The sequence below is a fragment of the Aquarana catesbeiana genome, linkage group LG09 (genome assembly GCF_042186555.1).
Source record: "Aquarana catesbeiana isolate 2022-GZ linkage group LG09, ASM4218655v1, whole genome shotgun sequence".
In the NCBI taxonomy this organism is placed as follows: domain Eukaryota; kingdom Metazoa; phylum Chordata; class Amphibia; order Anura; family Ranidae; genus Aquarana; species Aquarana catesbeiana.
Window position 1 is genome coordinate 276,909,713 of NC_133332.1, and position 15,391 is coordinate 276,925,103.

At 41.8% G+C, this 15,391-nt stretch overlaps 1 protein-coding gene across 2 annotated transcripts in view; it reads right to left on the reverse strand.

Moving 5' to 3' along the window:
- Positions 1–6,764: 6,764 nt before the first annotated feature.
- The window catches only part of WDR38 (WD repeat domain 38), a 575,566-nt gene continuing 566,939 nt past the window's right edge, over positions 6,765–15,391 (reverse strand). For both annotated transcript variants that reach the window (XM_073600360.1, XM_073600359.1), the window contains 2 exons: positions 8,801–8,848; positions 6,765–7,395 (listed from right to left, as the gene is read on the reverse strand). In XM_073600360.1, coding sequence (XP_073456461.1) covers positions 7,306–7,395; positions 8,801–8,848 — 138 coding nt within the window. In that variant the 3' untranslated portion in view covers positions 6,765–7,305. The remainder of the gene's footprint in view (positions 7,396–8,800; positions 8,849–15,391) is intronic.

Sequence of the window (15,391 nt, forward strand, 5' to 3'; positions counted from 1 at the left end):
CACATGCAGCAGCTCTGTGGCTTAGAGGTTAGAACTTCTGCTTAGTATCCCTGAGCATCTGGGTTCAAATCCCAAACATGCTGCTTCATGTAGAGAAGTTGTCTCATCTCCCAGGTCCTATAACTATGTCTAAATGTAGTATTTATGTGTAGGAGGGCCGACTGCCTTTGCACACACATGAACTTTAATGGCAGCCCAGTCTTAGTCTGTAGGGTTAAAATTTGATTTGGCCCACCCTTTGCAGCTAGAACAGCTTCTGGGAAGGCTGTCCACAAGGTTTAGTGTTTCTATGGGAATGTTTGATCATTTTTCCAGAAGTGCATTTGTGAGGCCAGGTACTGATGTTGGATGAGAAGGCCTGGCTCGCAGTCTCTGCTCTAATTCAGCCAAAGGGTGTTCTATGGGGTTGAGGTCAGGACTCTGTGCAGGCCAGCCAAGTTTCTCCACCCCAAACTCCCTCATCCATGTCTTTATGGACCTTGCTTTGTGCACTGGTGTGCAGTCATGTTGGAACAGGAAGGGGCTTTCCCCAAATTGTTCCCACAAAGTTGGGAGCATGAAATTGTCCAAAATGTCTTGGTATGCTGATGCCTTAAGAGTTCCCTTCACTGGAACTAAGAGGCCAAGCCCAACCCCTGAAAAACAACCCCATATCATAATCCCCCCTCCACCAAATCATTTGGACCAGTGCACAAAGCAAGGTCCATAAAGACATGGATGAGTGATTTTGGGGTGGAGGAACTTGACTGGCCTGGACAGAGTCCTGACCTCAACACAACAGAACACCTTGGGGATGAATTAGAGCGGAGACTGTAGGTCAGGCCTTCTCGTCTAACATCAGTGCCTGACCTCACAAATGCACTTGGAAGAATGGTCAAACGTTCCCATAGACACACTCCTAAACCTTGTGGACAGCCTTCCCAGAAGAGTTGAAGCTGTTATAGCTGCAAAGGGTGGGCCAAATGAGTTTTGAACCCAATACTAATACTGGGATGCGATTACAGTTCATGTACGTTTAAAGGCAGGCGTCCCAATACTTAGGCCAATATATTGTATATTGCTTGTGACACTGAGCATGGCTATGGACTTAGGGCTATGGACTTAGGGCTGGTTCACACCACAGAGATGCAGAGAACATGTGTGAGGCTGCCTGGTGGCTAAGTGGGTAGCAGTTCTGTCTAGCAGCACCTGGGATGTTGGTTCAATTCCCCAACATCCTAATGCTTGTGATGAAGTTCTCCCTGTGTGGGTTTCTCACCACAATCCAAAGACATGCTGGCATTTTATTTGTCTCCTGTCGAAATAGGTTCTAATGTAAGAAAGTAACTTTTGGACTTTAGATTGGAAGCTCGTTGCAACCAGGGACTGACATTAATGTTTGTTAGCACTAATCATGCCCAGGGACTTGGACATTTAAAATTTTAGGGTTTACACTGCACAGGTACATATGCTTAGAAAAGTGTTGCTTTGTTCGTGTGGATGCAAATGGACTTCGACCTTTGGCCTGTAGTTGGAGATTTGATGCACATAGCCAAGGGCTAACACAGTTGTGAATAGTATTACTTGTTCCTGCTCATCAGGTGCAATCACTTTAGACATACATGAAGAGACAGATTGAAAGATACTGGTGGGCATATACTTCTATTGGGCGTGTGTCAGTGTGCTAATCATACAACCTCTCTTATATAAAGGCCTGCAGTAAGGGGGGGTTTGTTTGGCCTGAGAAGGTCAGGTTTTGTGCTGTGATTTGTGGGGGAGAAGGAATAATATTGTGTCTATTGACAAATGCCCAACTAGGGATATTTGTTCCTGTCTGATCATGCAAACATCGTTTGGAAGCATCTGCTGACCTTCTACTCTTTTTGATCTTGTTGTTTAATCGTGTACACCGAAATGCAGCCTCCAGCAGAACATGGTCACCAATGTATGTATGTGTGGATTGTGTGCTGGTGGTGGGTGTTTTGAATAAGTCTTTTTTAATATTATGTTGGAATACTTTGTAAGAATAATGACTGTTAAGTATGTTTCTATAATCTTGCAGATAAAAATGTGATGTGTTGCCCGTTATACGCTGAAATTAAAGCTGTTTCCACTGTAAGGTTTTGTCAAATTTTAGATTGTAAGCTCCTATGAGCAGGGCCCTTAAAATCCTATTGCTAAATGTAGCACCATATATCCTGTCCAAATTTTTTTGAAGCTAGTAAATGAATGTACATTTTTTTTCTGCAGGTAAAATAAAAGTACATTATTGAGCTTTGTTGTGGTGTTTTTTTTTCCTTCTACTTTTCTTTCTCTTTAGTTCTTGTGGGTGGTGGTGGTTTTGGGAAAGTGCAATATCTCTTATATCTTATTTCATTATGTATTTGTGCACCAAAAAATAAATCTGTTCGCCCTGGTTCACATTGATGCTACTTAGATATCTCGCTACTTCACTTGGAGTAGCACGATTTCAAAGTAGTAAGGTCAGCGTGATTTCAGGTGCTACTTGATAGACATCCGTGTGGCTTCATACACAGATGTCTATTGAAGTTACACCTGAAATCAGCAAAAGTAATGCAGGAACTACTTTAGCAAATTGGTGTCGCATCGATTGGAACGGTGCCATTGCTGCCAATAGTCATGCGATTTGATCTCTCAAATCGCATGAAAAATCGCTCCAATGTAAGCCTAGGCTTCTGCACACCTGCAAGTAAATGATAAAGGTGGAATCTTTATATATAACAGCTGTGGAGAATTGCAGGTAATCAATTCAGCTGGTGGATAGGCAGTGGTGTATGTGTCAGCTTTAGTTCACCATGGTGCGATTTGACATGTCAAATTGGTGGCAATTGCACCATTTTAATTGGTGCGACTTTGGGGTGCAATTTGTATTGATATCAGTGCAGAAACCTGCACAGATGTCTCTGAAATTCCCCCTGCAGTCGGGACTGACATGCGGAATGAAATTGTGTGATTTCAGCTGAACGACTTCCTCCCCCTGTCAGTGTGAACCAGGGCTCAAACTGGGCCTTTTGTTTTTGTCATTCATCTGTTGCTAACCCAGGCATAACATTTCTTATTGAACGCCTTTAAATATCATAAGAAGAAATACAAATTTGCATATCTGCAAATAAACAAAAATAATAAAATTATAATCGTGGTTGCGATCAAATATTTGCAGCAGCGATCAAAAGAGTGTGGCTTCGCCTTCTGACCCAGAAATAAGTCATTGTAATCACCCGGAAGTTCCTGTGCTGGTCAGGATCTCCATCTAGGTGGACATGGCGAGGTCCCTCTTTAGCAAAGAGGAGGTGCTGCTCATTTTTCGGTTAAGGGTATGATATGTACTTGTGCTTAATCAATGTGGGGTGGATGTGGTAGTTAGATTTGGTGTGGGTGGGGTTCATTGATTTGTTTGGCATCTCCACACATTTGCTTCTGGCCCATGTGCACACATCACTTCCTGCAATTGTTCTGCTGATGTAAATGCAAGTATAAATGGGAGTTCCTTTCTATTAAAATATATATGACTTGTTTCACAGTTGGGCGACTTTGGACCTCCGAGTTGCTTGACAAGTTGAACCCATGATTCACAATGATAACTAGGGATGAGCTGAACACCCCCCTGTTCGGTTTGCAGCAGAACATGCGAACAGGCAAAAAATTTGTTCCAACACACGAACACTGTTAAAGTCTATGGGACACGAACATGAATAATCAAAAGTGCTAATTTTCAGCCCCCGTTCACACATATGCTAATTAGATGCGGATTACACCGCATCCAATTCGCAGGACATTTTAAAATACATTCATATGAATGTATCTGGTTCACATATGTGCGTTGCATTCGCACTGCGCATTGCACAAAAAACGTGTGCGTTTTCTGGGCATTGCGGTGCGAATTACAAGCCCATTATCTTCTATGGGAACGCATTTGATTTGCAGATGCATTGCGTTCTGAACACGGATTTTCTCCTTCTCCTCACTACACCTCCCCCCCCCCCCCCTCCCTGCTCACTGATCCGCAGCTACAACGCAGAGGAACCTCTGAACAACTGATTTTTATCTTCCCAGTGAAACCTGAGCTTCAATTCGCACCGCACATGTGTAAACCCAGGCTCAAGGTTAACATGCAAGTTATTGTCATAAAAAGTGTTTGGGGACCCGAGTCCTGCCCCAGGGGACATGTATCAATGCAAAAAAGTTTTAAAAACAGACGTTTTTTTTCGGGAGCAGTGATTTTAATAATGCTTAAAGTGAAACAATAAAAGTGTACTATTCCTTTAAATTTCCTACCTGGGGGGTGTCTATAGTGTGCCTGTAAAGTAGCGCATGTTTCCCATGTTTAGAACAATCTGACAGCAAAATGACATTTCTAAAGGAAGAAAAAAGTCATTTAAAAGTGCTAGCACTAGTGCCGGTGTTCTGCTGAGAAAGTTCCCCCCGGCGGATAAGGACTCCCGTGTACTGAGCAGGTGCAGCGCTTGCGCAGTATGAGCCGCCGAAAATAGCTGAAGCTGAACACCTGTGAGTCAGCTGTACATGGCGCCTGTAACAGGGCCCCTCGCGGGCTCGCTCCGTTCACTGCGCTCGCTCGGCATGTTTTTATTCTAACTCTATGTCCACTTGGATGGTGGGGCTTGAACCTGGACTCAGGGAAGAATGTAGTGCACAGGCGCCATGTAGAGCTGACGATCAGCTGATCAACTTCGGAGACTTTCGGCAGCGCATGCGCAGTACAGAGGGTTCCTTATCCGCCGGGGGAACTTTCTCGGCAAGACACCGGCTATTAATGAATTGTCTGTCTCAACAATACACATAAAAGTTTATTGATAAAAACGGCCTGGGATTCCCCCACAGTCCATTACCAGGTCCTTTGGGTCTGGTATGAATATTAAGGGGAACCCAGAACCAAAATTAAAAAAAAAATGTGTGTGGGTCCCCCCAAATTCCATACCAGGCCCTTTAGGTCTGGTATGGATATTAAGGGAAACCCGTGACAAAATTTTTTTAAAAATGGTGTGGGGGTCCCCCTCAAAATCCATACCAGACCCTTCAGGTCTGGTATGGATTTTAAGGGGAACTCTGCGCCAAATTAAAAAAAAAAATGGCATGGGGGTCCCCCTAAAAATCCATACCAGACCCTTATCCGAGCATGCAACCTGGCAGGCCACAGGAAAAGAGGGGTGACGAGAGAGCGCCCCCCCTCCTGAACCGTACCAGGCCACATGCCCTCAACATGGGGAGGATGTCCCCATGTTGATGAGGACAAGGGCCTCATCCCCACAAACCTTTAACAAGGGGACCCCCAGATCCCGCCCCCCCCCTGTGTGAAATGGTAACGGGTACATTGTACTCCTACCATTTCACAAAAAAAATTTCAAAAATTGTAAAAAAAACACAGACACAGCATGGGACAAGTCCTTTATTAAAAAAGAAAAAAAAATTCCAGCGAGGTAATCCTTCCTCGTCCCGGGATACGGAGAAAGAGGCTGCCACAACACGATCCGCCTCCATGGGAGGAGCCCGCTGAATGACGCTAGACCTGCCTTGACAGTTATTAAATAGCTAAGGACGGGGCCACCCGTGACGTGCGCGGGTGACCCTGCCCCTCTCTGACGCAACGGGGAAACGCCACGGGGTTACCAGTGACATGTACTGGTGACCCCGCCTCCCTCTGACGCCACGGAAACTCCCATAGCGCCAGAGGGGGGCGCTGCAGGCATACTATAGACACCCCCCAGGTACAAAATTTTAAGGAATACTACACTTTTATTGTTTCACTGTAAGCATTATTAAAATCAATGCTCCCGAAAAAACGTCCGTTTTTAAAACTTTTTTTTGCATTGATACATGTCCCCTGGGGCAGGACCCGGGTCTCCAAACACTTTTTTATAGCAAAGAACTTGCATTTAAGCCTTCAGTGAGAACTTTGGATTTTGCAGGTTCGAGCCCCATTGACTTCCACTATTCCAGCATATGTGATCTGACAGGCATTATTGCCGGCAATAGTGCTGCTTTCCATTTGCATTAGCTCTCAGTTTCTGAGAGTTGAAGTCTTTCTGGCCTTTTTTGAGAGCTATTTTTTGGCACTGCAGGATAATTTTTTGGCGCTTAAGTAAATGACCCCCAGTATGTCTTCCACCAAGGAAATAAAATATATACTCTCATGCTGCGTACACATGATCAGAAATTCGGCCAGCAAAAGACCGATGAGAGCTTTTGGTCGGAAAATGCAACCATGTGTATGCTCCTTTGGACTTTTGCTGGCCGAATTCCAGCCAGCAAAAGGATGAGAGCATGTTCTCAATTTTTCGGTTGGAAAAAGTTCCTATCGAAAATGCGATCGTTTGTAGCAATTCCGACTCTAAAAATTCCTACGCATGCTCGGAAACAATTTGACGCATGCTCGGAAGCATTCATTTTCTCGGCTCGTCGTAGTGTTGTACGTCACTGTGTTCTTGACGGTCGAAAGTTCAGTGAACTTTTGTGTGACCGTGTGTATGAAAGGCAAGCTTGAGCGGAATCCCGTCGGAAAAGCCATCATATCTTTTTCCGTCCAAAATCCCGATCGTGTGTATGCAGCATTACCCGATGGAGTGGACTCACATGCCAATGGCAGTGAGCCAGTTGAGCTTGTATAGGCCAAAGCCTGAAAGTCCAACGCTGCACGGGAGATGGAACTGGAACCAGATGGAGAGCGATCTAGACGTAAATAGTGGGTAAAAAGATGCTCTCACCCAGACCAGCATAAAGATGATAAGAAACAAAAAGGCTCCATATGGTGCAGGTCAAAAGGGGGATTTATTGTAAAAAAAAGTACAAACATCGATTCACAGATGTGTACAAAAATGTGATCACAAGGTTAAAAAGCAATGTGAGGAGCGATGGAGATTCATAATTTCTTTGATGTTTTTTTAGCGTTACACTGTGTTTTCACATATTTCTTTGTACCTGTGATTTGTTTATATAGGTCACCTGAGTGTAGTAGGTGGGGAGTGCAAGGGAGGGAAGGTCTAACTTTCTGTGGACAATAACTTTAAAGTGAGTTTGTTGCTTTTCCCTGCATAGCCAAAGCACTGGTTCCCTTTACAGGTCCACTTATTGTTGATCATTACAGAAGTATCTATCCACTTGTAATGTTCCATTATTTCAGAAAACAAGGCCATCTTATTTCAGTAATGCTGCTACATTGCATTTTTTAAAAAGTAGAACCCAATTTAAGATTTCTTCCTGGGTCTAAAGTCTATGTTCTCCAAAACGGAAACCCAGCTGTGGTGCACATGGTAGATAAAAGGCTGGTTTCATATTCTGTCATAATGTGCTTCAGTCCAATTCGTAAAACCCCATGGCTCCAATTAGCAGCAGTGTGCCCTTAGGGGAAAACGTACAAGTATGGGCCGTGTCTAGCATTCCCTGTAATAAAAAAAAGAATATGTTAATTCAAAGTCATTACCAATCAGCCTGCTTCACTGACAGTAGGAACAACCTATCAGGTTTATTTTAAATTCTCCTGAAAATTTTAAAAAATTTAACAAAGCTGAAAATGAAAGCAAGCCCTTCAGTATCTTTCAGTAGGTGTTGTAAAACCACAATAGTGCTCTAGTACTTTTAAATGCATTCTAGAGCAGTGGTCGTGAACATTTCGGACCTCACGGACCACTAAACTCACAATTTTTAATCCCACTTTAACACTAACCATTAACATGAATTTTACATGACTTATACACAAACTGTTCCGGCTCTCTGCCCCCTTCCCCCTGGATCACACTGCTGCCTTATACACACAATGCTCCAGTCCCCCTCTGCCCCCTCCGGAATCTGCATCACACCACTGCCTCATCATTGGATCTCACTTCCTTATCCAGCCATGTGATCGAGCTCCATGCTCCCTCCCACAGTCTGTGATCAGCACTGCCATCGGAAGTCCCCTCCTTCTTCACCTTTAGAGTTCACAGGAGCCAGAAAACAACAGTGGAAAAAACATTGGGCAGCATACATACGCCACAATGTTGACTTGGGGACCACCAAAACTTTTTCGTAGACCATAAGTGGTCCACGATCCACTGGTGGGCGACCACTCTTCTAGAGCACACCAAGTGCCCAGAACACTATGGCAATCTAATATATAATTTTCCAGATTTGACGGGGAGCTGGCTCTCCTCACATTTCTATTGATCAGTACAGTTGCTACAGTACAACTACAGTATCATCACCGAAATATCCTTGCTGTCGCTGATAGAAAGGAAAGTTGACCCATATAGAAGTATAAAGCTACAGTCCCATCTTGACCCGCACATATTAGAACTTGTTGTATCTTACTTCAATGGCTTCCATAATTATACCCAGACTAAGGTAAACTCCACTTTCTGATTTACTTACATTTTCACATATAGATTGGGGAAGTTTCTTAAACCACTTATACAAAAAAATGGCACCTTAAATCAAAATTAGCCACAAGCAGGTGCCTACATGTACCAACAGATATCTATTTTCACTATTATTCTTTTGCTTTTAGGCTACCATGGTCCCTGAAACCCAGGGTGCTCTAAAATGCTAATTTTAGACCTATGTTGAGGCATGGGTGGAAGCAGGCCATCTTTTGTTTTCTTTCTCATGATATTTATTTTGGAGCACCCCAGCTTTTAAACTGAAAGGTATGTGCGGGTGCCTACTTTCAATTCATGGTACCACTTTAATTGAATTATACAGTACATAGTTGTTCGGTTGTTAAGAAATGTTATTTCAAAGAACAGCTTATTTTCTAGATTTGTTTTTTAAATAAAAAATAAACATTACGTTAGCTGATCATTTTTCCTACCTTGAGGACTTTTATACATTTCCCATTTTCACAGTCCCAAAGCCTTACCTGGAAAAATAACAAATTTGTTAAAAGTTTCTGTTAGTTAGGATGCTTTACCCTATATTCATTCTATTCTCCCAATAAACAACTTCATTATAAAAGCAAGCATTGCGTGTGTCAAGACACAAAAAGTGACATTTCCGTTAAAGCTGAACTTCAGAAAACAACTAAATAGTACATAGTTATATAGTAAGTGAGGTTGAAAAAAGACAGAAGTCCATCAAGTCCAACCTATGTGTGTAATTATATGTGAGTATTACCCTGTATATCCCTGTATGTTGTGGTCGTTTAGGTGCTTATCTAATAGTTTTTTGAAACTATCTATGCCCCCCCTGCTGAGACCATCGCCTGTGGAAGGAAATTCCACATCCTTGCCGCTCTTACAGTAAAGAACCCTCTATGTAGTTTAAGGTTAAACCTCTTTTCTTCTAATTTTAATGAGTGGCCATGTATCTTGTTAAACTCCCTTCCGTGAAAAAGTTTTATCCCTATTGTGGGGTCACCAGTACGGTATTTGTAAAATGAAATCATATCCCCTCTCAAGCGTCTCTTCTCCAGAGAGAATAAGTTCTGTGCTAGCAACCTTTCCTCATAATTAATATCCTCCAGACCCTTTATTAGCTTTGTTGCCCTTCTTTGTACTCGCTCCATTTCCAGTACATTCTTCCTGAGGACTGGTGCCCAGAACTGGACAGCATACTCCAGGTGCGGCTTTACCAGAGTCTTGTAGAGTGGGAGAATTATCGCTTTATCCCTGGAGTGAATCCCTTTTTTAATGCATGCCAATATTCTGTTTGCTTTGTTAGAAGCAGCTTGGCCTATCATTTATTAGGGAACCCCAGGTCCTTTTCCAGCCTAGATTCCCCCAGAGGTTCTCCCCTAGTGTATAGATTGCATTCATATTTTTGCCACCCAAATGCATTATTTTAGATTTTTCTACATTAAACCTCAATTGCCATGTAGTTGCCCACCCCATTAATTTGTTCAGATGTTCTTGCAAGGTTTCCACATCCTGCGGAGAAGTTATTGCTTTGCTTAGCTTAGTATTGTCCGTAAATACAGAGCTTGAACTGTTTACCCCATCCTCCAGGTCGAATATGAACAAATTAAATAGGATTGGTTCCAGCACAGAACCCTGTGGGACCCCACTACCCACCCCTGACCATTCCGAGTATTACCCATTTATCACCACCCTCTGAACTCGCCCTTGTAGCCAGTTTTCAATCCATGTATTGACCCTATAGTCCATACCAAAGGACCTTATTTTGTACAGTAAATGTTTATGGGGAACTGTGCCAAATGCTTTTGCAAAATCCAGATAATAATAAAAATAACTATTTAAAATTCATACATTATACAACTATGTTACCTGCCTAATAATATGTAATTTTGTTTATCTAGTGCTGTGATTTTGATTTCCCAGCCAAGTAGCATAGCAGCATTATTTAATCTGTGAGGCTATGTGAGTGTATCTTTTTGTGGTTATCTCTCTGCTGTGTTCCTTATCTGATCATTGTGCAATGATGTCTTTATTTTCTCTCCATGAATGTTTACATTGAGATGATAAGAAAGTGAAACCAAGAGCAAGCCATCAATTACTCTTAACTTGGAAAAGATACTTTAAACCTATTTATGTTTGTGTGGTTAACTATCAGCCTGAATAACAACTTTAGTGAGCTTAACCCTTTCAGTCCAGTTGCAATTGAACTAATGGGTGAATATTGATAGAGATTTCATTTTTATATATTTAAAATATATAAAATTTTTGCAACCTATCACATTTTATTTTTAATATTATCATGCACTATTCACTAAAGTGGTAGTTCTCGATTATTGGAATTATCAAGCTCTCACTAATCATATCTCTGGAATACTAATTATATTTATTTTTGATGTTTGGATTTGTGCATAATATATTATATTTATAGTGGTTATCACACAAGTTGATAGTTCAAATTAGAGCGCATCAATAATTTTTTATTAATTTTTCACTTCAAGGTGTCTGAACACTCACGATTGATTGCAGCTTAATTAATTAATTAATTTAGTTTCTATCACATTACTTATTTTCATATCAGCGCTTGAGTTTTTCATTACACTTTTATACCCATTATTCAATCTCTTTAGCCTCTCTGCAGACTCAGAAGTACAGTATGATCTAGCACTTAGTCCTCTGTTCTTTGCCTCGTCCTTCTCAAAGCTCTCAGCCCTTCTGACACACCAAAAATAAATAGTGATCAATCGGCGCAAACAAATATCCTAATCTAAAAAGCCGCTATAACACTCAAGGTCAAAATACAAATCCTCAGTAAACTTTTTAAAAACAGAAATAGTGCAGCGCTAAATAAAACTAGACTAACTCACTAAGGATTAATAAATGTATGAATTTAAAAACTTCAGAGAGAAAGTCCATGCATAAAATAGGGAGTAAGGCAGATACTTGTGTAGAGGCTCTTTTCCTTTCTGACTGGCTTTTATGCATTCGGGTGATATCATAGGCATGCGCAGGGGGTGTGCCGGGTGTGCCTGGGCACACCCTAATCACCCAGTGCAGCGCAGATTCCCCCTGCTGATATTTCACCAAGGCCCCCCAACAGGGCTCCTAAAAAACTGTAAAAAATAATAAATTAATAAAGGAAGTAAAAATAAAAAACTACTGCCACCATCCACTGCCCTACTGACAAGTCCACTGCTTTACTGACACCATCCACTGCTCTACTAACACAGTCCAAGTTTTAATACATTTGGGGTGCACACTCTAATGCAATAGGCTGCGCACACCTATGGGTGATATCCATCCTGTAGGCAGGCCAGAAGTTTGTTTGTAACAACATTGATTGGGAGATCTGATGAGTGATTTGGAGCAGTGGATGTGTAATATGAGCTGGATCTCTGGAAAACATCTCTACCTCTTTAACTCCTTGTGAGGGGAAGGCTTTTGTAGACCTGTTAGCTCAGTAGGTTCACTGTGCAAGGTGAGCGGCCTGTATTTCTGTCGGTGGTGGTATTTTCTCAAATCTGCACCAGTTTGAAAAGCATCTTTACCAGCACAAGTGTTCACAGCTGAGGACTCTATCTGCCTTACTCCCTATTTTATGCATGGACTTTCTCTCTGAAGTTTTTTAATTCATACATGTATTAATCCTTAGTGATTTAGTCTAGTTTTATTTTGCATTGCACTATTTATGTTTTTAAAAACTTCTGACACACCAGGGAGTGTAAAACAGCAAGCTAACCCAATTAACTTTTAATACCCAATAGTAGTGCTAGATCAAAGAGTAGTCACCAAACCATTTAGCAAAAGTAATCCTTTTGTATTGTCACTTAGTAAGATTAATAACTGATAACAAAAACACATAAATTGGCAATTGTGGTAACACAATTCAGCATACAGGATGGCTAACACCAAAGGCTAAGCATAAAATGACAGGGAGCGTCCAGGTCAGCATAAACAGGAGCAACATCACCCAAATGCAAAAGTGAGCAGTAGAAAAAGACTTGATCTATCAAATGAAGGAACAATACCACCAGTGTGCACTAATGGTGGCTATGCTAGGCCTAAACCTTGATTGAATGCAGACAGATATGGAGTCAAAATATACAGTAGGTCAACTAGATAAGTATCAGTGGGAGGTGGCGTTAGAGCTCCTTCCAGAAATTTTGCTTTCCTTCTCTCAACAGCTGACACAGCTTTTTATACTCCTTAAAGTCTATTATACCCCTCAAAAATTGTTTTCTTGGGGCTGTCAAACTTCCTCTAATTGCCCTCGCTGTAGTGTACATACTGACAAATTAATTCATATGTTATGACAATGTCCTAAATGATTTAGGTGCTAGATAGATATATTTTGAATTTTATATGAACTTTGTTCAATTCAATTGAGTCCTGATTCTAAATTTGCCCTGCTGGGCATATTCCATTTTTTTCCTAAAAAATGTAAGTGACACATTTGTTATTTCTTACCCATAATTTGATTTCTCAGCGTTGGCTATCTCCTAATCTGCCAACTTGTGTCCAATGGTGCGTCGCGTTAAATACTGTGCTGAATAGAGAGTAACTTACATATAAGCATAGGACTGTTTGAATAAACCTAATACGATTTAATCCTCTTGGTTACAGATAAAGTATGTATAAGGGCGCTCTGAATAACAGACCAAGCAGATATCAGTCTGTGTTGAAACGTAAAAGGCTCTTCATACACTTATGGCAGCACTTGAAGTAAAAAGCAGACTCTGGAGGTAAAATAGAAAGAAAAAAAGGCACTTCTAAGTGCAGAAGTAAAACTTTATGTATCCCAAAAGGGTTAAAAACACTTACAAAAAGGTAGATGGGTAGGAGCACATCATATTAATAATCTGGCAGAAGGTCCGGCATTCTGGTAGTCCCAAGGAGTCCCAGGGATATCCGAAGGTGTAACTATGGCAGTATGTTTTGAAGTGGCCAGCAGAGGGAAGCCATAGCTCTCTGGATACTGGGGAGACAGCTAAGCTGTCTGAGACAGCGTGGAAACTGAATCCCGAAAGTGACGTCAGCAGGAAGGGACCAGCAACCAGCATGGACCGCAAGCCAGAAGTGAATGTGATGCGTTTCGGAACAGCTAAATGATTCCTTCTTCAAGCAATGACAAGAGGTTACAGGAAGCAGAGCTTCTTATGGTCTGTGGGCAGGCTTTTGGTGGGACTATGGGCGGACATCAGGAGGACAAAAGGGAACACTAAGCTTATACAAGCCTATAAAATGACATCTAAAAGAAGAGGTGCATAGAAAGAGGCCCAGAGAAAGCACCCACTCAGCGCCAGATCAATCCCACTAATCTGTTAGCAGAAATAGATGTAATCCTTGAAATAAAACTGTCCCAATATTTACAAGGTACTAAGCAGCTGTTTGAAAGAGCAGGAAAAAATACCAAACAGTAGTATACAAATAAACAGTACAAACACTAAATTATTAGGATACCAAAACAGCGCTAAAATTAAAACGTGATAAAAACGCATTATCACAGCATGTGGTCTTTCCCACAAATAAAATTCTATAAGCAGTAGATGGCAGGGTAAACAGTTCCAAAAAAGGTTTTGATTGTAGAATTAAAGTGGTCAAAACGTGCACCTTTCACCAGAAATTGTGAACCAATTCCACCATGTGCAGCACACTCCCCCAGGGAGTCAAACTCACCAGATTCACAAAATAAATCAGCGTTAGGCTCCTTTCACACTGAGGTGCTTTGCAGGCGCTAAAGTGCTAAAAAAAGCGCCTGCAAAGCGCCCCGAAAGAGCCACTCAATGCACTCCAGTATGGAAGCCCGAGGGCTTTCACACTGCAACGGTGCACTTGCAGGGTGGTCAAAAAAGTCCTGCAAGCCGCATCTTTGGAGCGCTGTAAGAGCGGTGTAATTACTGCTCCTAATGTGCCCCTTCCCATTGAAAACAATGGGGCAGCGCTGCAAACCCGCCCCCAAAGCACCGCTGCAGCGGGCGGGCGGTTTTAAACCTTTCTCGGTCGCTAGCGGGGGGTAAGACCACCCCCCCCGCACGGCATCTTCAGCAAGCATAAAACCCATTCTTATTCCAAAAGGATGGGGGCCTGCATGGAGGGTCTAGTACCTTTTTTACAACTTTATCTGCATAACTGGGAGCCCTTCTATAAATAAACCCAGGTTTAGAGGATAATACTGGTTTGAGTACTTTGTCCATAAGGAGAATATGCCAATGGGTACTAAAGATTTTTTCAACTTCCCTATATTGTGAGTGGAACCCTGATATAAAGCTCCATTCCTGATTATTGCTCGCCGCAAGGTGAGGTGTATCCTTTAAGAGCTCATCCATTGGTATTGAGGCTACATCATCAATAATAGACTCCAGAATTTCCTCAGAGTAGCCTTTCTGTGCAATTTCTCCTCACTCTGGTGAATTGTCCCTTAGGGATATTCTTCAGCCACATGGGATGATGTCCACTATGAATTGGTATGTAGCTATTGGAATCTGTAGGCTTGAAATAAACTGATGTGGCTAGTTTATCACCTTGTCTGTAAATGTTGACATCAAGAAAGTGGATGTTGCTTGTACTAAAATCACTTCTTAATTTAATGTTGTTGATGTTGGAGTTGAATAGTTCTAAAAATTGTTGCAACGAAGTGCTCGTTCCAGATCAGATAAAGAATAAGTTGTCGATATATCTTCTGTACATCAGTAGTTGATCCCTTTTCACAGAGAATATTGTTTTATCCTCCCACTCGCCCATGAATAGGTTTGCTAAATTAGGGGCAAATTTGGCACCCATTGCAACACCACGTCTCTGAGAATAGAACTCACCATTGTACAAGAAATAATTACGCCCTAGACAAAAGTCCAGGGCATTCCTTATAAACACCTTCTGGTTATGGGATATGTCATCCCTCTGACTCAGGGCCCAATTTAGGGCCAACAGAGCATCATCGTGTTGGACCAGATAAATCAATTTCTTGTAAGAGCTGTAGCAGATTTTTTGTATCTCTTAAATACGCTCTGGTTTGTGTTACACTTTTTTGTAAGAACAGATCCAGATATTGCCCC